Below are 23,435 nucleotides of genomic sequence, written 5' to 3' on the forward strand. Positions count from 1 at the left end.
TGATTATATAATTATATACATTATACACCTGTATATAATTGAATGACAATAAGCTTGACTTGCTCAAGAAAAAAGTTAGGTGAAAAATGCTTACTTTGATATAGAAAAGTCCATGTCTTCTGCCGTAATCATATGGATAAAAAGCAAGAATGCAATGCTGAGGCTGTACAAGGCACTGGTGAGACCTCACTTGAGTATTGTGAGCAGTTTTAGACCCTTATCTAAGAAAGGATGTGCTGACATTGGAGAGAGTTCGGCAAAGGCTCTTGAGAACGATTCCAGGAATGAAAGGTTAATGTGTGAGGAACATTTGATAGCTTATACTTGCTGGAATTTAGAAAGAATGGGGGCAGCATCTCAATGAATAAATAGTCAACCCATCGAATATCACTGAATAAATAGTCAAACCTATCAAATGTTGAAAGGTCTAGTGCAGAGGTTCCCAACTTGGGCACACGGATCCCTTGGCTAATGGTTAGGTGTTCACAGAATAAAAAAGGTTGGGACGAAGAGAAGATGTTTCTTATCATGGGGGAGTCTAGGACGAGAGTCCACAGCATCAGAATACAGGGACATCCCTGTAGTATGGAGATGAAGAGGAATTTCTTTAGCCAGAGGGTAGTGAATCTGTGGAATTCATTGCCATCGATAGGTGTAGAGGTCAGGTCAATGGGACTATTTAAGGCACAGGCTGATAGGTTCTTGATTAGTCAGGGCACAAAAGGTTACAGGGAGAAGGCAGAAGATTGGGGTTGAGAGGGAAAATGGATCTCCATGATGAAAGGGGGAGCAGACTGGATGGGTCGAATAGCTTAATTCTAATCCTATCTCTTATGTTCTAACACAATTTGTCTAATTAAAAATAACTTTCACTGCAGTTACTAAATTTGTTGTAGGTATCTGAGATACTAACAAATTGTGGTCGAACACTTTCTTTTTGTCTGTATTTTAGGTTCACTGAATTGATGTGAGTATTTGACCAATGTAGATTCCCATTCAACTAAGCCTATTTCAGATGCCGCACAACAATCAAGGCATTTGGAAAAGTGATCCACATTCATTTGCTGAATGAATTTAACCCAAATAAATACTGGTTTAAAAAAAGATAGGTCAGTAAATGACTGGTTATTATAACTGTAAGGCTGTTGAAAATCTGGTTCGTTCATGTACGTTAAAGAAGGGGATTGGTCAGACCACACATGGAGTACAGACAGCAGTTTTGGGTCCCTTATCTGTGAAAAGTTGTGTTGACATTGGAGAGGATCAAGAGGTCATTCACGAGAATGATCCCGGGATTGAAAGGGCAAACGTATGGCTCTAGGCCCGTACTCACTGGAGTTTAGAAACATGGGGGGTGGGGGGGGGGGGGAAGAATCTCCTTGAATAGATAGTGAAACCTTTTGAATATTGAAAGGCTTGGATAGAGTGGACTTGGAGAGGATGTTTCCTATAGTGGGTGAGTCCAGAACCAGAGGACACAGCCTCGGAATAGAGAGATACCCATTTAGAACTGAGGTGAGGAGGAATTTCTTTAGCTTAGCCAGAGGGTGGCGAATCTGTGGAATTCACAGACAGACAGACATACTTTATAGATCCCAAGGGAAATTGGGTTTCGTTACAGCCGCACCAACCAAGAATAGTGTAGAAATATAGCAATATAAAACCATAAATAATCAAATAATAATAAGTTAATCATGCCAAGTGGAAATAAGTCCAGGACCAGCCTATTGGCACAGGGTGTCTGACACTCTGAGGGAGGAGTTGTAAAGTTTGATGGCCACAGGCAGGAATGACTTCCTTTGACGCTCAGTGTTGCATCTCGGTGGAATGAGTCTCTGGCTGAATGTACCCCTGTGCCTAACCAGTACATTATGGAGTGGATGGGAGTCATTGTCCAAGATGGCATGCAACTTGGACAGTATCCTCTTTTCAGACACCACCATCAGAGAGTCCAGTTCCACCCCCACAACATCACTGGCCTTACGAATGAGTTTGTTGATTCTGTTGGTGTTTGCTACCCTCAGCCTGTTGCCCCAGCACACAACAGCAAACATGACAGTACTGGCCACCACAGACTCGTAGAACATCCTCAGCCTCATCCAGCAGATGTTAAAGGACCTCAGTCTCCTCAGGAAATAGAGACAGCTCTGACCCTTCTTGAAGACAGCCTTTGCCGCAAACATAGAGGCCAAGTCATTGAGTATATTTAAAGCAGAGGTTGATAGATTCATGATTAGAGGAGGTATCAAAGGTTTCTGGGAGAAGACAGGAGAACGAGGCTGAGAGGGATAATAAATCAGCCATGATGGCAGCAGGGGCCTGATGAGCCGAATAGCCTAATTCTGCTCCTACGTCTTATGGAAATCTTTACCTGGGTCAAGATTCAAGTTTGTGCATATCCAAACATACAGTAAAATCTATCATTTGCTTTAACAACCAACACACCCAAGGGAATGCCGGGGGGCAGCCTGCAATTTTTGCCATACATTCCAATACCAACACAGCATGCCTACCATGCTCGGCAGAACACAAATAACAAACAACAGCCCCGTTCCTCCCTCCCACCCACACACATACACAGTCCTTGCATTGGACAAAATCTGCAACTCAGGACCCAAAGATTCTTACCCAGCTTCTGAAATAGCCCAAAAAAAAACAATTTCGCTGAAAGAGGATTAAAATTGGCGAACTGGTGGCCTGAAACACGAACTAATTTCACAACACACCCTGGTGATATTAAATCTGATTCTGAATAAAAGATGGGCAAAAAGAAAACATGCCAGTCCAGAATAAAGTTTATTATCGCTGTCCTATAATAACATTACGTTTTTTTTCAGCTATATAGTGCAAAGACAAAATATTACTCTACAAATAGTGAAAAAGAAAACGAGGTAGTGTCCGTGGACTGTTCAGAAATCCTACAGCGAGGAGGAAGAAACAGTTCCCTAATCATTGCACACAGGGCATCAGACTCCTCCTCCCTGATGATCGTAACAAGAAGGGATACCACACAGTGAGGGCCCAGGCATCTCACTAGTGTAATAAAATTTCACAGCGACATCAGTATTTGAACGTTAGAGTAAAAAAGCTGCTCCAATGATACTCAATATATCAGAGGTCAGGTGGGCCAAGAAAAGAATGCTGACAATCAAGGTACCATAGAACCAAGGTGAACTACGTATCGGAATTCAATTCATAAACATAAGAGATTCTACAAATGCCTGAAATCCAGAGTAACACACACAAATCCTGTGGACCTTAGCAGGACGATGCTTCAGGCTGAGTTCCACCAGTATTTTATGTCACTCCGGAATTCAATCCAACTTAGTCACACAATAAATGGTACAGACAAATCAGAATCAGGTTTACTAACACCGTCTGATGTGACATGAAATTTGTTTTGGGGCTACAGGACGTATATAAATCACCAAATATAGTGTAAGCGAATAACCAGGTAGTGGTGTTCGCTGCTGGGTTAATGGGCGGACAGAACGCTCGGACCGTGCGGTCTGGAATGAAGCCACCGACCTGGCCTTACGGGCGGACCGGCTGCCACTCACTCACCTACCCACTGTAGGGGGCCGGTCACCCCCTGAACCTCTTCGAGGTGTCCCGGAACTCAGTGGGCTTCAGTCGCCCTGTTCCTGGAGGTAAAGAATCACCCACCGCGGCTCCCAGAACGGTGAACCGAGCGACCTTACACCCTCCACCGCCTTCCAGGAGCTTCGACGCCCACACAACCGGACACCCAGCGCCCAGGTTCGCGGTGACTCGCTCGGGCCGGCGCCGTCGCTCTATCGCCTGCGCATGTGCAGAGCCGAATCCCCGGACCTGATTGGAAGTCGGGAGCCGGCAGCCTCTCCTCCGTCTCGAGCGCGCGCGCAGAGCGGCCGGCGCCGTTATCCCGTCGTTTGCGCGTGTGCCGGCCTGAAGCCCAGCCGGATGTGGCGGGGGGAGGGGTGGGGGGGTGTCGACGTCGGCACCGAGCATGCGCAGTGCCTGTTCGGGGAGCGGTCGGGGAGACATGGCTCGGGTTGTCGGCTTGGTGTCGGCGCTGCTGCTGCGGGTGGCGAGCCGGAGCTCGGTCGTTGAAGTCTGCCGCCCTCAGAGGAGGTATTGGGGTGAGTTAAAGAGGATGAAGTCGATAGCAAACGGTAACTGAAGGAGGTAACAGAGGCAAGTAGACGAGGTGCTGGAAATATTCAGCCTTAAACAGGAGTCTCTAATGCCTCAGAGACCATTCCTCACAACAGGAATGAGACTAAAGTTTATAAAGCCACAGTGAGGGTGGGCTGCGGAGGGGATGACTCTGGTAGGGTCTTCACGCTACAACTGCTGTTATCTTCCAAGATCAGGTTTATTGTCATCTGTGCCTATATACCGCCTATATATGTAGTCCTCCGGACTACAGTACACCCACAAAGCATATATCACGCACAACACGTGAACAAAATATTACCACAAGTAAGTTAACAAATCTAATTCAAAATGCACGTCGAGTGCGCAGTAGCGTTAAACAATAAACTGTTCCTTTCATTTCTCTTAAGACTGCCTTGTCCTGTTCCTACTCGCCCAACCTGCAGTGGAGTGCTGATTGTTCTCTCTTACCATGGAGTAGGAGCTACAGAAGATTTTAAATCCCACATTGCCAGGTTCAAGAACATTTACTTCCCTTCAGCCAACCTCCCCGCACAACTCTAATCGCAGGAGTTCAGCAGCACTATGACCACTTTGCATTAAAATGGACTTCGTTGTGTTTTGTTCTAATTGTGTTTTCTTATTTTAAAAAAAGCGTATAATTTCTGAATGCTGTTTATATGATGCTATACACTTGTAATGCTGTTAAAAATAATATTTTATTAACTTTTGGTAACATTTTGTTTTATGTGCTGTGTGTGATGTTTTGTGGGTGCACTGTGGTCCAGAGGAACATTGCTTCATTTGGTTGTATACGTGTACAGGCTGATGACAACAAACTTGAAATAAGCTTTACATTGTACCTGTGCATAAACATATCTGTGTACCTGACAATAAACTGAGACTCAACAAGACCAAAGTGGCATACCTCGCCGGCTGCCATATTGGGATTAAACCCGGGTCAGTGGAGCTGCAATAGTGTAATGGCAAATGCTGCTTCCGTGTGAATGTCTTGCAGACTCTGTTTGGGTCTAACTTAACACAGTACATGTGATACGTAGAACTCAATGTTTTAGGAATAGCTTCTTCACCTCCACTGTCAGATTTCTGAGTGGGCAGTGAACTCACGTCCACTACCTCACTATTTTTTCTTGCGTCTTTTTACACTGATTTAGTTTTTTTTTACATATATTTCTTTAAAAGTTTCAAAGGTACATTTAATATGAGAAATGTATACAATATCCATCCTGAAATTATTTTTCTTCACAAACATCCACAAAAGCAGAGAAGTGCCCCAAAGAATGAATGACAGTTAAATGTTAGAACTCCAAAGCTCCCCCTCCCATGCACAAGCAGCAGCAAAGCGTCAATAAAGACACAGACTTGCAGTACCCCAAAGACTAGTATTCGACATACCACAGGCTCTCTCTCTCTCACTAATAAGGGAAAAAGAGGTGTTCCTATTTCATATTGAGAGGGGAGACATAACAAATCAACTCGCTGATTTATGATGTCAAAAGTCTGTTCTGTCGCTTCTTCCAAGCTCTGTGCCTAAAGAACTCGGGTCTCTGGGCACACAGCCAGCAGCCAGCTCACTGGTTTCGATCTTCAGTTTCCCACGACTCACCAGTTTCCCGCAGAGGCACTGACCTCGAGTAAACCTGCCTCCAGAGCCACGAGAACCTGGAACCCTGAAGGCACGCTAGTCGTCTAGGCTGCGTCCTTGGCATATCGAATAACAGTCAGTCGTGAGACCCCAAGAGCGCGTCCCATTCCCACAAAAAACCAAAGTGAGCATGTAACTCCAGGTCAGGGTCTTCAAAAGAACCTGAAAGGGAAAAATAGAGATATTAAAGATAGAAATAGAGCTGTTTCTGAAAATGCTAACAAAGAAGTTGCCATTAGGCACCATCGTCTCCTAAATTCCAGCCTCCTTATTGTAAACATAGAAAACCTACAGCACAATACAGGCCCTTTGGCCCACAATGCTGTGCCGAACATGTATTTATTTTTAGAGATTATCTAGGGTTACCCATAGCCCTCTATTTTACTAAGCTCCATGTACCGATCCAGGGGTCTCTGAAAAGACACTACTGCCTCCACTGTCGTTGGCAGCCCATTCCACGCACTCAACACTCTCTGCGTAAAAAAACTTACCCCTGACATCTTCTCTGTACCTACTTCCAAGCACCTTGAAACTGTGCCCTCTCGTGTCAGCTATTTCAGCCCTAGGAAAAAGCCTCTGACTATCTACATGATCATCATGTTATACAACTCTATCACATCACCTCTCATCCTCTGCCGCTCCAAGGAGAAAAGGCTGAGTTCACTCAACCTGTTCTTATAAGACATGCTGCCCAATCCAGGCAACATCCTTGTAAATCTCTTCTGAACCCTTTCTATAGTTTCCACATCCTTCCTGTAGTGAGGTGACCAGAACTGAGCACAGTACTCCAAGTGGGGTCCGAACAGGGTCCAATATAGCTGTAACATTACCTCTCGGCTCTTAAACTCAATCCATGGTTGATGAAGGCCAATGCACCGTACACCACCTTAACCACAGAGCAAACCTGTGCAGCAGCTTTGAGTGTCCTATGGACTCGGACCCCAAGATTCCTCTGATCCTCCACACTGCCAGGAGTCTTAACATTAATACTATATTCTGCCATCATATTTGACCTATCAAGATGAACCACCTCACACTTATCTGGGTTGAACTCCATCTGCCACCTCTCAGTCCAGTTTTGCATCCTATCAATGTCCTGCTGTAACCTCTGACAGCCCTCCACACTATCCACAACACCCCCAACCTTCATGTCATCATCAGATTTACTAACCCATCCCTCCAACCTCCTCATCCAGGTCATTTATAAGAGAAGGGGTCCCTGAACAGATTCCTGAGGCACACCACTGGTCATCGACCTCCATGCAGAATATGACCCGTCTACAACCACTTTTTGCTTTCTGTGGGCAAGCCAATTCTGGATCCAGAAAGTAAGGACCCCTTAGATCCCATACCTCATTTCTCAATGAGCCTTGCATGGGGAACCTTATCAAATGCCTTGCTGACATCCATATACACTACATCTACTGCTCTACCTTCATCAACATGTTTAGTCACATCCTCAAAATATTCAATCAGGCTCGTAAGGCACGTCCTGCCTTTGACAAAGCCATGCTGACTATTCCTGATCATTTTATGCCTCCCCAAATAATCATAAATCCTATCTCTCAGGATCTTCTCCATCAACTTACCAACCACTGAGGTAAGACTCGCTGGGCTATAATTTCCTGGGCTATCTTTTCTCCCTTTCTTGAATAAGGGAGTAACATCCACATCCCTCCAATCCTCCGGAACCTCTCCCGTCTCCATTGATGATGCAAAGATCATTGCCAGAGCCTCAGCAATCTCCTCCCTCACCTCCCATAGTAGCCTGGGGTACATCTCGTCCGGTCCCAGAGACTTATCCAACTTGATGCTTTCCAAAAGCTTCAGCACATCTTCTTTCTTAATGTCTATATGCTCAAGCTTTTCAATCTGCTGTAAGTCATCCTTAGAATTGTCAAGATCCTTTTCCGTAGTGAATACTGAAGCAAAGTATTCGTTGAGTACCTATGCTATCTCCTCCAGTTCCATACATGTTTGTTCACTGTCACACTTGATTGGTCCTATTCTCTCATGTCTTATCCTGTTGCTCTTCACATACATACTTGTAGAATGCCTTGGGCTTTTCTTGAATCCTACTCGCTAAGGCCTTCTGATGGCCCCTTCTGTCTCTCCTAATTTCATTCTTAAAGCTCCTTCCTGCTAGCCTTATACTCTTCTTGATCGCTGTCATTACTTAGTTTTTTGAACCTTTTGTAAGCTTTTCTTCTTGATTAGATTTTCAACAGCCTTTGTACACCACGGTTCCTGTACCCCTACCACCCTTTCCCTGTCTCATTGGAACGTACCTAAGCAGATCGTCACGCAAATATCCCCTGAACATTTGCCACATTCTGCTGTACATTTTCCTGAGAACATCCATTCCCAATTTATGCTTCTAAATTCCTGCCTGACAGTTTCATTTTTCCTCTTACTCCAATTAAACGCTTTCCTAACTTGTCTGTTCCTATCTCTCTCCAATGCTATTGTAAAGGAGATAGAATTATGATCACTATCTCCAAAATGCTCTCCCACTGAGAGATCTGACACCTGACCAGGTTCATTTCCCAATACCAGATCAAGTACAGCCTCTCCTCTTGTAGGCTTATCTACATATTGTGTCAGGAAATCTTCCTGAACACACCTAACAAATTCCACCCCATCTAAACCCCTCGCTCTAAGGAGATGCCAATCAATATTTGGGAAATTAAAATCTCCCACCACGACAATCCTGTTATTATTACACCTTTCCAGAATCTGTCTCCCTATCTGCTCCTCGATGTCCCTGTTACTATTGGGTAGTCTGTAAAAAAACACCCAGTAGAGTTATTGACCCCTTCCTGTTTCTAACTTCCACCCACAGAGACTCCGTAGACAATCCCTCCATGACTTCCTCCTTTTCTGCAGCTGTCACACTATCTCTGATCAACAGTGCCACGCCCCCACCACTTTTGCCTCCCTCCCTGTCCTTTCTGAAACATCGAAAGCCCGGCACTTGATGTAACCATTCCTGCCCCTGAGCCATCCAAGTCTCTGTAATGGCCACAACATTACTGATCCGCGATCTAAGTTCATCCACTTTGTTCATGATGCTTCTTGCATTAAAATAGACACATCTATGTTGGTGAGGAATGAGATTCAGTCCTTTGCAAGGGGGGACATAGGGTCAGGAGAAGTAGAGTCTGTGTGGATAGAACTGAGGAACAGTAAGGGCAAAAGGACCCAAATGGGTGTTGTCTACAGGCCACCAAACAATAGCATGGATATTGGGTGCAAGTTGAATAGGGAGTTAACATTGGCATGTGACAAAGGTAATGTTGCAGTAGTTATGGGGGATTTCAACATGCAGGTGACCTGGGAGAATCAGGTTGGTGCTGGACCACAGGATAGGGAGTTTGTAGAGTGCCTACGGGATGCATTCTTGGAACAGCTTGTATGAGAGCCGACCAGACTATTCTGGATTTAGTGTTATGTAATGAACAGGATTTGATAAGTGATCTCGCAGTAAAGGAGCCATTAGGGGGTAGTGATCACAATATGATAAGCTTTTATCTGCAATTTGAGAAGGATAAGGGCAGCTCGGAGGTGTCAGTGTTGCAGATGAACAGGGGAAACTATGGAGCCATGAGGGAGGAGCTGGCCAAAGTTGACTGGACGGATAGCCTAGCAGAAAAGACAGTAGAACAGCAATGGCAGGTATTCTTGGGAATAATGCACAAGGTGCAAAATCAGTTCATCCTCCAGAGAAGGAAGGATTCAAAGGGGGGAACGGGGCCACAGTGGTTGACAAAGGAAGTCAGAGATTGCATAGCATTAAAAAAAAGCAAGTATGACAGAGCTAAGATGAGTGGGAGGACAAATGATTGGGAAGTTTTTAAGGAACAACATAACTTAACTAAAAAGACAACATGGGGAGAAAAAATGAGGTACGAATGCAAGCTAGCCAGGAATATAAAGGAAGATAGCAAAAGCTTTTTTAGGTATGTGAAGAGAAAGAAGATAGTTAAGAACAATGTTGGGCCCTTGAAGAATGAATTGGGTGAAATTGTTATGGGAAACAGAGAAATGGCAGAAAAATTTAATAAGTTTTCACTAAGGAAGACACAAGCAATCTCCCAGATGTATGGATGGGCCAAGGACATAGGGTAACAGAGGAAATGAAACAGATTGACATTAGGAAGGAAACGGTGATGAGAAGACTGATGGGACTGAAGGCTGACAAATCCCCAGGTCTAGATGGTCTGCACCCTAGGGTACTAAAGGAGGTGGCCCTGGAAATTGCAGATGCATTGGTAATCATTTTCAAATGTTCCTTAGATTCAGGATCAGTTCCTGAGGATTGGAGAATGGCTAATGTTATCCCACTTTTTAAGAAAGGAGGGAGGGAGAAAACAGAGAACTATCGACCTGTCAGCCTGACATCGGTGGTGGGAAAGATGCTAGAGTCCATTATTAAGGATGAAATAGTGGCATATCTAGATAGCAGTGATAGGATTGGGCCGAGCCAGCATGGATTTACCAAGGGTAAATCATGCTTGACTAATCTGTTGGAGTTTTTCGAGGATGTAACCAGGAAGTTAGACGGGGGAGATCCAGTGGATGTAGTGTACCTCAATTTTCAGAAGGCATTTGATAAGGTCCCACATAGAAGATTGGTGGGTAAAATCCAAGCTCAGGGCATCGGGGGGAAGGCATTGACATGGATAGAAAACTGGTTGGCAGATAGAAAGCAAAGGGTAGCGGTGAATGGGTGTTTCTTGGAATGGCAGGTGGTGACTAGTGGGGTGCCACAGGGCTCGGTATTGGGACCACAGCTGTTTACCATTTACGTTAACGATTTGGATGAAGGCATAGAAAATAACATCAGCAAATTTGCTGATGATACTAAGGTGGATGGCAGTGTGACGTGATGATGTTAGGAGAATTCAGGGTGACTTGGATAGGCTGGGTGAGTGGGCAGATACTTGGCAGATGGCGTTTAATGTGAATAAGTGTGAGGTTATCCACTTTGGGAGTAAGAACAGGAAGGCAGATTATTTGAACGGTGTAGAGTTGGGTAAGGGAGAAATACAAAGAGATCTCGGAGTCCTTGTTCATCAGTCACTGAAGGTGAATGAGCAAGTGCAGCAGGCAGTGAAGAAGGCTAATAGAATGTTGGCCTTTATTACAAAGGGAATTGAGTACAAGAGCAAGGAAATCCTCTTGCATTTGTACAGGGCCCTGGTGAGACCACACCTGGAGTATTGTGTACAGTTTTGGTCTCCAGGGTTAAGGAAGGACATCCTGGCTGTAGAGGAAGTGCAGCGTAGATTCACGAGGTTAATTCCTGGGATGTCTGGACTGTCTTACGCAGAGAGGTTAGAGAGACTGGGCTTGTACACGCTGGAATTAAGGAGATTGAGAGGGGATCTGATTGAAACATATAAGATTATTAAGGGATTGGACAAGATAGAGGCAGGAAATATGTTCCAGATGCTGGGAGAGTCCAGTACCAGAGGGCATGGTTTGAGAATAAGGGGTAGGTCATTTAGGACAGAGTTAAGGAAAAACTTCTTCTCCCAGAGAGTTGTGGGGGTCTGGAATGCACTGCCTCGGAAGGTAGTGGAGGCCAATTCTCTGGATGCTTTCAAGAAGGAGCTAGATAGGTATCTTATGGATAGGGGAATCAAGGGATATGGGGACAAGGCAGGAACCGGGTATTGATAGTAGATGATCAGCCATGATCTCAAAATGGCGGTGCAGGCTCGAAGGGTCGAATGGTCTACTTCTGCACCTATTGTCTATTGTCTATCTCAAATCATCAGTCTGAGCATATCCCATCTCTATCTCCTACCTAAAACCACCAGTCTGAGTGCATCCCTTCTCTGTTACCTACCTATCCTCCCTCTCGCACTGTCTTCAAGGTTTCTCTATTTGTGAGTCAACAGCCCCTTCCTCTGTCTCTTCAGTCTGGTTCCCACCCCTGCAGAGTTTAAACTCTCCCCAATTGCCTTAGTAAACCTCCCCGCCAAGATATTGGCCCCCTTGGGATTCAAGTGTAACCCATCCTTTTTGTACAGGCCACTCCTGTCCCAATGATCCAGAAATCTGAATCCCTGCCCCCTGCTCCAGTCCCTCTGGCTGTTCTCCTTCCCACTGCAGGATATCTTGGACGCTATCAGAAACATCCCTGGCACCTGGGAGGCAAACCACCATCCAAGTTTCTTTCCTACATCCACAGGATCACTAGTCTGACCTCCTAACTATAGAGTCCCCTATCATTGCTGCCATCCTCTTCCTTTCCCTATCCTTCTGAGCCACAGACTCTGTGCCAGAGACATGACCACTGTTGCTTCCCCCCGGTAGGCCATCTCCAACAGTACTCAAGCAGGAGTACTTATTGTTAAAGGGGACAAACGCAGGGTTACTCTCTGGTATCTGACTCTTGCCCTTCCCCCTCCTGACTGTTACCCACTTATCTGTCTCCCCAGGTCCCAGTGTGGCTACCTGCCTATAGCTCTATCACCTCCTCACTCTCCCTGACCAGACAAAGGTCATTGAGCTGCATCTCCAGTTCCCTAACCTGGTCCCTAAGCAGGCGCAGCTCGACACACCTGGCACAGATGTGGCCAACCATCAGCTGTACTTTAGAGTTCTTCTTTTATTATTATGTATTGCAATGTACAGCTGCTACAAAACAACGAATTTCATGACATATGCCAGTGATATTAAACTTGATTCTGATTAAGGACCCCATGACCCAGGACATATCCTCTTATTGCTACCATCAATGAGGAAGTACAGGAGTCTGAGGACACCCTCTAAACTTTTTGAATATCAGCTTCTCCTCTCCCCACCCCCCATGATCAGATTTCGGGACAGGAAAGGAACCTATGTGCACAACATCATTTTTTTTGCTCTCTTTTTACACTAATTTAATGTATTATTTATTTTTTCTTTAATCGTTACGTACTGCAGCAAAACAACAAATTTCACTACATATGCCAGTGATATTAAATCTGATTCTGATTAATTTTGTCAGCAAATCCATGCTTCAGCACCATGATGTGGTGACACATTTGCTAATGTCACCCATTCACTGAGCTCAGTACCTCTGCATTCAGGCATGTGTGCGGAGATTCTGAACTTTGTGGATAAGGGAAGACAGTTCACCCCACAGATGCCATGACTAAGCCAAATGCAGGCTACTGTACTTCAGTGCAGTAGGGTGTCACAGTGACGGTTCGAGCAATGCTCTTACAGCTCGGACTACTGAAGAATGGAGTTCAATTCCGGCGCCATCTGGAAGGAGTTTTTATGTTCTCCCTGAGACTATCTAGGTTTCCTCCAACAGTCTAAAGATGTACTGGTCTGTAGGTTAATTGCTCATTGTAAATTGTCCTATGATTAGGCGAGGGTTGCATTGGTGGGTTGCTGGGTGGTGCAGCTCAATGGGCCAGAAGACCTGTTCTGCATTGTATCTCTACATAAATAAATAATGACTTCTTTAGATCTTGTAATATTCTGAATACTACCTGACTGTTGAATCTTTGCAATATTTATTTCAGTTTCTAGTGTACTTATCTTTTTATAGGCATTTTCTAAAGGCTTAATCTTTTAACATTGTGAGTAGACCATTTGGCATATGGTTTACAAGGTCTACAATGCCTTGCCTTACGAATTGTTAGCATAAACTTGATTCGATATTGCTTGGCAGAATTCCTACTTTTACGTCAATTAATTGCTATCAATTGTATATGTAACAAAAGAATGGAATTTTAAATTCTGAAGCTATTTTTGTTTCTGTTATTTAGCTCCTGTTCCCCAAAGCCAACCCAAAGCTTGTTACAGTGTTTGTACAGCGCCATCTGAAACTGTCACTTACCAGGAATTAAAGCAGTTGCTCAAATCAAACAAAATTGTTCTGATTGATGTCAGAGAACGCTGGGAACTTCAGGAGTACGGGCAGATACCCAGATCCATAAATATACCACGTAAGTACACCATGACAGATCTGGACTTAACTCATCTGTTGGTATATTGTAACATTAACCAAAATGTTGTTTAAGAACACAAAACATGTGAAGCATTAATAAATGACTTGAATATGTTATCAAATTGTTTGTGATTTGGACTCCTGAGTTGATGATATATTTAATGCCTTTGTGTATCAGGTACAGGTCTGGCCACTGATTGTGGATCATGGTGTTAAGTAAGCAACAGAGTGTAGAAGTTGAAAACAATGGATAGATAAGTAATGTTGACTCCATGAAGAAAAACTAAGCAAGCTAGGTCTGCTCAATTTTGAATAAAAAAAAGTGTCACGAGGGTCATCTTAAGGTTTAAAGATGTGTGAAATATAAAGTAAAAGGATTGGGGAGGAAGAAGATCAGTGTAAAGGCAAAGATAGGTAACATAGACAACAAGGCTATCATGAGAAAATGGTGAAAATGGTCTTCTGCATGAATAAGAAAGAGTATGTAATAAGTGAGTTTGAAATGTTCACATGATCAACTTCTTCGCCTAATTTGTAGCCTTTGTATTTAAGTGTTTTGCATCATTGGGGAAGTGAAAAAAGTTGCCAGTGGTGTTCAACTGATGAAGCTACTGTTCTTCCTTTACCTTTCCTGGGTGGTTGATGAACAACCCTTAAGGAAGGAATCAGTGGAAATCTAGATCAGGAGGACAATAGGTGCAGAAGTAGACCATTCGGCCCTTCGAACCTGCACCGCCATTCTGAGATCATGGCTGATCATCTACTATCAATACCCGGTTCCTGCCTTGTCCCCATATCCCTTGATTCCCCTATCCATAAGATACCTATCTAGCTCCTTCTTGAAAGCATCCAGAGAATTGGCCTCCACTGCCTTCTGAGGCAGTGCATTCCAGACCTCCACAACTCTCTGGGAGAAGAAGTTTTTCCTTAACTCTGTCCTAAATGACCTACCCCTTATTCTCAAACCATGCCCTCTGGTACTGGACTCTCCTAGCATCTGGAACATATTTCCTGCCTCTATCTTGTCCAATCCCTTAATAATCTTATATGTTGCAATCAGATCCCCTCTCAATCTCCTTAATTCCAGCGTGTACAAGCCCATTCTCTCTAACCTCTCTGCATAAGACAGTCCGGACATCCCAGGAATTAACCTTGTGAATCTACGCTGCACTTCCTCTACAGCCAGGATGTCCTTCCTTAACCCTGGAGACCAAAACTGTACACAATACTCCAGGTGTGGTCTCACCAGGGCCCTGTACAAATGCAAGAGGATTTCCTTGCTCTTGTACTCAATTCCCTTTGTAATAAAGGCCAACATTCCATTAGCCTTCTTCACTTGCTCATTCACCTTCAGTGACTGATGAACAAGGACTCCTAGATCTCTTTGTATTTCTCCCTTACCTAACTTTACACCGTTCAGATAATAATCTGCCTTCCTGTTCTTACTCCCAAAGTGGATAACCTCACACTTATTCACATTAAACGCCATCTGCCAAGTATCTGCCCACTCACCCAGCCTATCCAAGTCACCCTGAATTCTCCTAACATCCTCATCACATGTCACACTGCCACCCAGATTAGTATCATCAGCAAACTTGCTGATGTTATTCTCAGTGCCTTCATCTAAATCATTGATGTAAATCATAAACAGCTGTGGTCCCAATACCGAGCCCTGTGGCACCCCATTAGTCACCACCTGCCATTCCAAGAAACACCCATTCACCGCTACCCTTTGCTTTCTATCTGTCAACCAGTTTTCTATCCATGTCAATGTCTTCCCCCCAATGCCATGAGTTTTGATTTTACCCACCAATCTCCTATGTGGGACCTTATCAAATGCCTTCTGAAAATTGAGGTACACTACATCCACTGGATCTCCCCCGTCTAACTTCCTGGTTACATCCTCGAAAAACTCCAATGGATTAGTCAAGCATGATTTACCCTTGGTAAATCCATGCTGGCTCGGCCCAATCCTATCACTGCTATCTAGATATGCCACTATTTCATCTTTAATAATGGACTCTAGCATCTTCCCCACTACTGATATTAGGCTGACAGGTCGATAGTTCTCTGTTTTCTCCCTCCCTCCTTTCTTAAAAAGTGGGATAACATTAGCCATTCTCCAATCCTCAGGAACTGATCCTGAATCTAAGGAACATTGGAAAATGATTACCAATGCATCCGCAATTTCCAGGGCCACCTCCTTTAGTACCCTAGGATGCAGACCATCTGGACCTGGGGATTTGTCAGCCTTCAGCCCCATCAGTCTACTCATCACCGTTTCCTTCCTAATGTCAATCTGTTTCATTTCCTCTGTTACCCTATGTCCTTGGCCCATCCATACATCTGGGAGATTGCTTGTGTCTTCCTTAGTGAAGACAGATCTAAAGTACTTATTAAATTCTTCTGCCATTTCTCTGTTTCCCATAACAATTTCACCCAATTCATTCTTCAAGGGCCCAACATTGTTCTTAACTATCTTCTTTCTCTTCACATACCTAAAAAAGCTTTTGCTATCCTCCTTTATATTCCTGGCTAGCTTGCGTTCGTACCTCATTTTTTCTCCCCATATTGCCTTTTTAGTTAAGTTCTTATGGGGCTTGTTTCAAAATTGCTGATTCTTGTGGTGTTCTGCTGAACATGTGGGGATGTTGGCACCTGAATGTGTGGTGACATTCCCAGGCAATCCCTAGGTTGTGTTAGTTGTTAATGCAAACAACACATTTCACTGTATGTTTCGAAGTACATGTGATAAATGAATCTGAAAACTCAAAATTCAAAGTAAATTGATGATCAAAGTTCATGTATGTTACCATATACAAGTCTGAGATTCATTTTCTTGTGGGCATTCACAGTAAGTACAAGAAACACAATAGGATCAATGAAAAACTGCATACAAGAACAGACAAACAGCCAACGTATAAAAAACAAATTCTGCAAATATAATAGGAAAAAACAATAAATAACAATGAATATTGAGAGCATGAGATGAAGAGTCCTTGAAAGTGAGACCGAAGGTTGTGGAAGCAGTTCAGTGACGTTATCCCCTTTGGTTCAAGAGCCTGATGCCCGAGGGGTAATAATTGTTCCTAACCTGGTGATGTGAGTTCTGGGGATGTCAGCCAGGTGAAATGAGACATTGCCAACTACGAGCAAAGCTCTGTTGTCTTAGTTGTTTCTCACACAGTATTGTTCAACAGGAGAAAACCAGAGGACTTGAGCTAAGGGTGAAGGGGGAAAAGTTTAAAGGGAACATTAGTGGGAGCTTCTTCACACAGAGAGTGGTGGGAGTGTGGAATGAGCTGCCAAATGAATTAGTAAATGTGGGCTCACTTTTAACATTTAAGAAAAACTTCGACAGGTACACGGATGAGAGGTATATATGGAGGGATATGGTCCAGGTGCAGGTCAGTGAGACTAGGCAGAAAAATGGTTCGGCACAGCCAAGAAGGGCGAAAAGGTCTGTTTCTGTGCTGTAATGTTGTATGGTTCTAAGGATAGGAAGTGGAGGAAACACCATGATGCATTATTGGATGTGCAGCTCAATTGTCCAGGCTTTTCTGTTAGATCATGCCATGAAAGGATTGACTTTTAAAAAGAAAAAAAAAGATCTCGGGGTAGTATGTGGTGATACATACGTACTTTGATAATAAATTTACTTTGCCTTTCGAAGAATAAAGGCATTTTCAAGCTGCAGGGTTTATACTGTACCATAAATGACCAATCCGTAGGAAGGGTAGTAAGAAGCAAATCAGTAAAAAATTAAACTTGTGCAGTAGCTCTGGAGTAGTAAAGATAAAGATTAATGTTGTTTGTCACATATACATCTAAATATACAGTGCAATGTGTTGTTTGCATCAAGGATGTGCTAAGGGCAGCCCATAAGTGACACCATGCTTCAGGTGACAACATAACATGCCCAAATTTAATAATCTTAACCCTTGTGTCTTTTTGGAAAGTGGGAGGAAACCTATGCAGTCACAGAGAGAACGTGCAAACTGTTTAAAAACAATGGAAGGAATTAAACTCCGATTGCTGACTATAAACCGTTAGGCTGTTGTGCTGCCCTAGTTTTGATGGGGGGGGGGGGGAATCACCTGTCCAAATATTCGGATGTAATTGCACTGGAGAGAGTTCAGAGATTTCCCACGAATCATATCTGGATTGGAGGACTTCAGTTGTAGGGAGAGATTATGGGCTGGGCTTGTTTTATCTGGAGTGAAGAATGCTGGGGTTCACTTCTTAGAAGTGTGCATGAATACGAGAGGCATAGACAATGCAGGTGGTCAAAATCTTTTTCCCGTGGTGGGAGTGTGGAAAACGCAAGCATAGTTTTAAGGTAAGAGGTAAGAAAACTGAAGGGAATTTTCTCAAATTTTACTGTAACAATGTCTTGTGGGACATATCTAATGAGAGAATAGTTTGAGTGAGATGGAGCTTTTCTCTTTAGAGCGGAGGAGGATGAAAGGTGACTTGATAGAAGTGTATAAGATGATAAGAGGCATTGATAAGAGTGAACAGCCAGAGACTTTTTCCCAGGCTAGAAATGGCTAAAAGGAGGGGGCACCATTTCTAAGGTAATTGGAGGATAGTAAAGGGGGGAGGTTTTTCACAGGGAGCAGTGGATACGTGGAATGTGCTGTCAGGGCTGGTGGGAGAGGCATTTAAGAGACTCATACATATGGATGTGGGCAATGTTCAGACGGGCTTGATTGATCTTATGTTAAAAGGTCGGCACAGCATTGTGGGCCAAAGGGCCTGTACTGTGCTGGAATGTTCAGCGTTCTAGTTTGACAATATAATTGGAGGACATCAGAAAGATCCATATAGGACTGAAGTGGAGCATTAGAACGACAGCGTTACTCTTTCTGACTGCAGTATTCCATATATTAAATAAAGCCTGTTCGTTTCTCCCCGGTGTAGCAGAGTGCATTCTGTTCAGTGGGTATTGTATATTGAAACAATTCATTCCCAATGTTTGCAAAGCTCAGATTGTCAGCAGATGAAGTGGCTGATGTTGCACATTTATCCTCGCATAGAAAGGCACTGGCAGAACAACAACGCAATGTGTGAGGGTTAAAGTAAAGAATACTACATATTTCTTTTAAGACAGACATAACTTGGGTTGCTATCCTGCAAAACATGATCATTATATTGAACTTTGCACACAAATGCTGGAGGAAATCAGCTAATGCAGCATCTATCAAAATGAATAAACAGACAACATGTTGGTCCAAGGCCTTTCATCAGGACTTGGAGACACTTGGGGGGAGAGTGGGGAGAATGAATTGTCAATATTTCGGGTAGAAACCCTGCATCGTATTGAATTATTAACTTCTACAGGATCAGCTTGTCACTTTCAAAGATAAATTGTAACACTGAGGTTTGAAGGAATTCTGTTAGGTAATAGGAGGTGTTCGGCTCTGTAATTCTGATTTTAATCTGCATTGGAATATTATCCTTTTGACAGATACTGATAATTTGGATTACAAGGTATATGCATACACTAACCTGCAACGTTCAGTGTGTGCAGTATTTCATATCTCTAGAGCTACATATGTAAAATGTATCTGCAGATGCTGGAAATCCAGAGTGACACACACAATGCTGGAGGAACTCAAGCAGGTCAGCCTGCAACAACAGTTGATGTTTGGACCTTTGGGGCACACGAGTTATTTCTCTCCTCGGCCTATTATGCTGAGCTTCTCCAGCATTTTGTGTGTAAAATGAACCTCTTATTTTTTTTTTGTAATACAGTGGTAAGCACAAAAAAAAGTCATCTTGGATCTGTGACAATTTTTTAAACAAAAATACCGTCATCATTTTACTGATATTGGTGGGAATGTTTACAATTTTTTCTCATTTGCTTTAAGTGGGTGAAGTGGAGCAAACCTTGCAGCTGGATCCTGAACGTTTTATGGAAATGTACAAAGAAAGAATGCCAACCACGTCAGATAAAATTGTCTTTTCCTGCTTGGCAGGACTCAGGAGTAAAAAGGCCTTAGATACTGCTACATCTTTAGGCTACAGTAGGTGAGTACCGTACTAGCAACTTTTCTTTTCAAATCTTTTTATTAATTTTTTAAGAAAAACATAAGAAAAATATTAGTACAAAACATTTGAGAGTACATAATAGATTAATTAACAATCAAATATGTATTAATCAATACATAGAGTCTCTCAAACTCATAGTATAATGTAAAGGAATTAAGAAAAAAAAAAGAACCCCCCCCCAAAAAAAAACAACTAAAAAAAACTAAAAAAAAAACTAACCAACATGGGCAATTGCATAATGTTAAATACATACAGCAGTGCCAATGACTCCCAACCTCCATCCACACAATTCAGGATAGTAACAATAAGGTTCAGGATCAGACCATTTAATTCATATGAAAATGTTGAGTAAATGGTCTCCAAGTTTCCTCAAATTTAACTGAAGAGTCAAAAACCACACTTCTAATTTTTTCTAAACTCAAACAGGAAATAGTTTGAGAAAACCACTGAAATACAGTTGGAGGGTTAATTTCTTTCCAATTCAGTAAAATAGATCTTCTAGCCATTAGTGTAACAAATGCAATCATTCGTTGGGATGAAGCGGATAAACGCTTATTATCTATCATTGGTAGACCAAAAATTGCGGTAAAAGGATGTGGTTGGAGATTAATATTTAAGACTCTTGAAATAATATTAAAAATATCTTTCCAATAGTTTTGTAAACAAGGGCAAGACCAAAACATATGGGTCAACGAAGCAATATCAGAATGACATCTATCACAGGTTGGATTAACATAAGAATAAAATTGAGCAAGTTTATCTTTAGACATGTGAGCTCTATGTACAACCTTAAATTGTATTAGAGCATGTTTAGCACAGATGTACTAGCAACTTGTAGTAAAAGCACAAGAGGTTCTGCAGATACTGAAAATCTTGAGCAACACACAAAATGCTGGAAGATGGTGTATTTCTTGAGTTCAATAGTTTTCCATCCTATTACAGACTATCTCTTTTATTCTTTTTGCCCTTCCTTGCAATTTGTTTAATTTCTAGCATTTCGTGATTCTAATTAAGCATCGTCAATATAATTGTTAACTGGTTCTTCCTTAACAGATGCTTCCTGACTTTGTTAGTGCTTATCTATGTTTGTATATGTTTTTTTATTCTTTACCTTCTCTATTTTCTATTCAAAGAACAGTTAAATAACTAACTTGGTAACAGTAACTTTGTCTCATCTGTGGAGAGAAACTTCTGGACTATGACTTGTATAAAGAGGATGCAGTGTGATTTTAGGAAATACGCAGTAGCTTGTATGGCATTTATAATCTTCATGAAAGGCAAATAATTGTGTCACTTCCACCATAATTGCCATCCTTCAGCAGCAGTTCAGCGTATTGCTTTGAGATTTTAATGTGATGTAATGCTGTATTTATTCAAATATTTGCCATTAATGCAAATAAGATTCTCTCTTTTGGCACAGCATCAGGTGTTTAAATAACTGAATTTAAATGTTTTTGTTTTAGAGCTGTACATTTTCCAGGTGGTTGGGAAGAATGGCAATCCCGCGAACTTGCTGAGAAAAAAGGATAAGCCATTTCAGGAGTTTCTTACTGAACGAATTCCCAATGAGTATGAGAGTCTCAAATCTATAAATGAAATGTGTTCTTTCTAGTTTATAGTACATTGATAATTTGCAAATGTTATATCTGTGTTTTTTTAATTCTGATCTTTTTCCACATATGTAAACAATGCTTGAGTACAAGATTTGAAATTTAATAAATTTTGAGGTTCTTTTTTATTTGAAAACGGTATTGTTCTGTGCATTCCATCAGTTGATGGAAGTAACAATCTAATGGTGGCATAAACTCTTAAGTGTTCTTTTGAATAAAATCCTGAAGTCAAAATTCAAAAGTGTAATATAAGTTTGTTCTCAAAGTACATACACATCACCATATGCTATCCTGAGATACATTTTCTTGTATTCACATTAAGTACAAAGAAACACAATGAATGAAAAAACGCACATGGAAAGCAGGGTCTTGCGGGCTGCCTGCAGCATGTCCTCGAACTGTGTTGGTTGTTAATGCAAACAATGCATTTCACTATAGCTTTTGATGTACATGTGATAAATAAAGCTTATCTTTAAAATCTTTAACTTTATTGAGCATGGTTACAAGACACAATTACACTTACTCTTCCTCCCACACTCATCCTAATGTCATAAATTCAAAACCGCAAGGTGGCCATGTAATCAAGTGTAACGGCTGTTTTTACTATTATGCTTGCAGATTGCAGATTATTTTCAGAAGCCTTTACTACACGCACAAAATGCTGGAGGAGCTCAGCAAGTCAGGTAGCATCTATGGAAAGGAGTAAAGAGTCAACACTTCAGGCTGAGACCTTTCATCAAGACTTCAATCAAAATGTTTCATCTTTTCCATAGATGCCGTCCGACTTGCTTGTTCCTTCATTTTTTTGTGTGTTACTCTGGATTTCCAGCATCTGCAGAATCTCATGTGTTATTGGTTCTAAGCTGGTACTTGTATAATAAATATAAGATCATAAGACATAGGAGTAGAATTAGACCATTCTATCATGGTTGATTGATTATTATCCCTCTCAACCCCATTCTCCTGCCTTCACTTGGTAACCATTAACATCCTTACTAATCAAGAACCTATCAACCTCTGCTTTAAATATATGCAATGATGTGGCCACCACAATCATCTGTGGCAATGAATTCCAGATTCACCATCCTCAGCCTAAAAAAATTCCTCCTCATCTTTGTTCTAAAGGGACGTCCCTTTATTCTGAGTCTGTGCCCTTTTGTCCTAGTCTCACCCTCTATAGGAAACGTCCTTTCCGCATCCACTCTATCTAGGCCTTTCAATATTTGATAGGTTTCAGTAAGATTCAATGAGAATTAAATATCTCATGTGAAGAGGTATTTTGCAATATTTACTAAGAAATTTCATAATATTCAAATTGATCCTCAGTTGCAGCATTGTTTACCAGATTCATGAATCACTCTTCTGCTTCATTTTAGTTACATCCTATATCTGTGATGGTTATATTTTGTTTACAATTTTGTACAAAAATATGTGTGTCTTGAAGCCTACAGATGGCTTTCCAGTTAGCCAAGAAATTATATTTGTGTTGTTACAGACTATGACTTAATTACAGTATGTCTATAGCCAAATCCCCTACTTCCCTTTCCCACCCCAAAATGAACACACAAGCTTTTTAACACAATTTCTGCCTGTGCTTTCACTTTTTTTTGTATCAAAGTTTCATACCACTTAGCCAAATGAGATAAGTCAGTATCTCATTTTTCTGCCTTTCTGACTTCTCTAGCTTCCTGGTTTCAGCCTCTTCCTTTCCAGTCTAGCTGAAAGGTCTCAGCCTGAAACATTGACTGCTCATTCCTCCCCACTGATGCTGCCTGACTTGCTGAGTTCCTCCAGCAATCTGTGTCTTTTAAGTCAGTACTATAATGTTTTCAAGTCACATGTAATCTTTTGAAAGCCAAGCATAAATTCAAAAGTTCGAAGTAAATTTATTATGAAAGTACATATGTCACCATATACATCTCTGAGATTCATGTTTTGCAGGCACACTCAATAAATCCACAATAATAACAATAGAATCAATGAAAGACAGCACTCACTAACTTGGCCATTCAAC

The 23,435-nt window shown here is 42.1% G+C and overlaps 2 protein-coding genes across 5 annotated transcripts in view; one reads left to right on the forward strand and one right to left on the reverse strand.

The window, feature by feature from the left end:
* The window catches only part of usp45 (ubiquitin specific peptidase 45), a 96,792-nt gene extending 93,004 nt beyond the window's left edge, over positions 1 to 3,788 (reverse strand). For 3 of the 4 annotated variants that reach the window (XR_012100201.1, XM_073055747.1, XM_073055745.1), the window contains exon 1: positions 3,565 to 3,788. The gene's annotated coding sequence lies outside the window, so the exon portion shown is untranslated. The remainder of the gene's footprint in view (positions 1 to 3,564) is intronic. The other variant, XM_073055746.1, reaches the window with a different exon arrangement.
* A 189-nt stretch (positions 3,789 to 3,977) lies between these two features.
* Positions 3,978 to 21,662, forward strand: tstd3 (thiosulfate sulfurtransferase like domain containing 3). The gene is made up of 4 exons (XM_073055749.1): positions 3,978 to 4,121; positions 13,576 to 13,755; positions 19,631 to 19,790; positions 21,275 to 21,662. Exons 1-4 carry the CDS (start codon positions 3,989 to 3,991, stop codon positions 21,339 to 21,341), a joined length of 540 nt encoding a protein of 179 aa, XP_072911850.1. The 5' UTR covers positions 3,978 to 3,988; the 3' UTR covers positions 21,342 to 21,662.
* Positions 21,663 to 23,435: the final 1,773 nt, after the last annotated feature.

The sequence above is a fragment of the Hemitrygon akajei genome, chromosome 9, assembly GCF_048418815.1.
Source record: "Hemitrygon akajei chromosome 9, sHemAka1.3, whole genome shotgun sequence".
Classification (NCBI taxonomy): domain Eukaryota; kingdom Metazoa; phylum Chordata; class Chondrichthyes; order Myliobatiformes; family Dasyatidae; genus Hemitrygon; species Hemitrygon akajei.

Coding starts and splice junctions, on each gene's coding strand:
- tstd3 (XM_073055749.1), top strand. CDS start 3,989: ATGCGCAGTGCCTGTTCGGGGAGCGGTCGGGGAGACATGGCTCGGGTT. Junction 13,756..19,630: donor CAGATCCATAAATATACCAC/GTAAGTACACCA, acceptor ATTTGCTTTAAG/TGGGTGAAGTGGAGCAAACC. Junction 19,791..21,274: donor ACATCTTTAGGCTACAGTAG/GTGAGTACCGTA, acceptor TTTTTGTTTTAG/AGCTGTACATTTTCCAGGTG.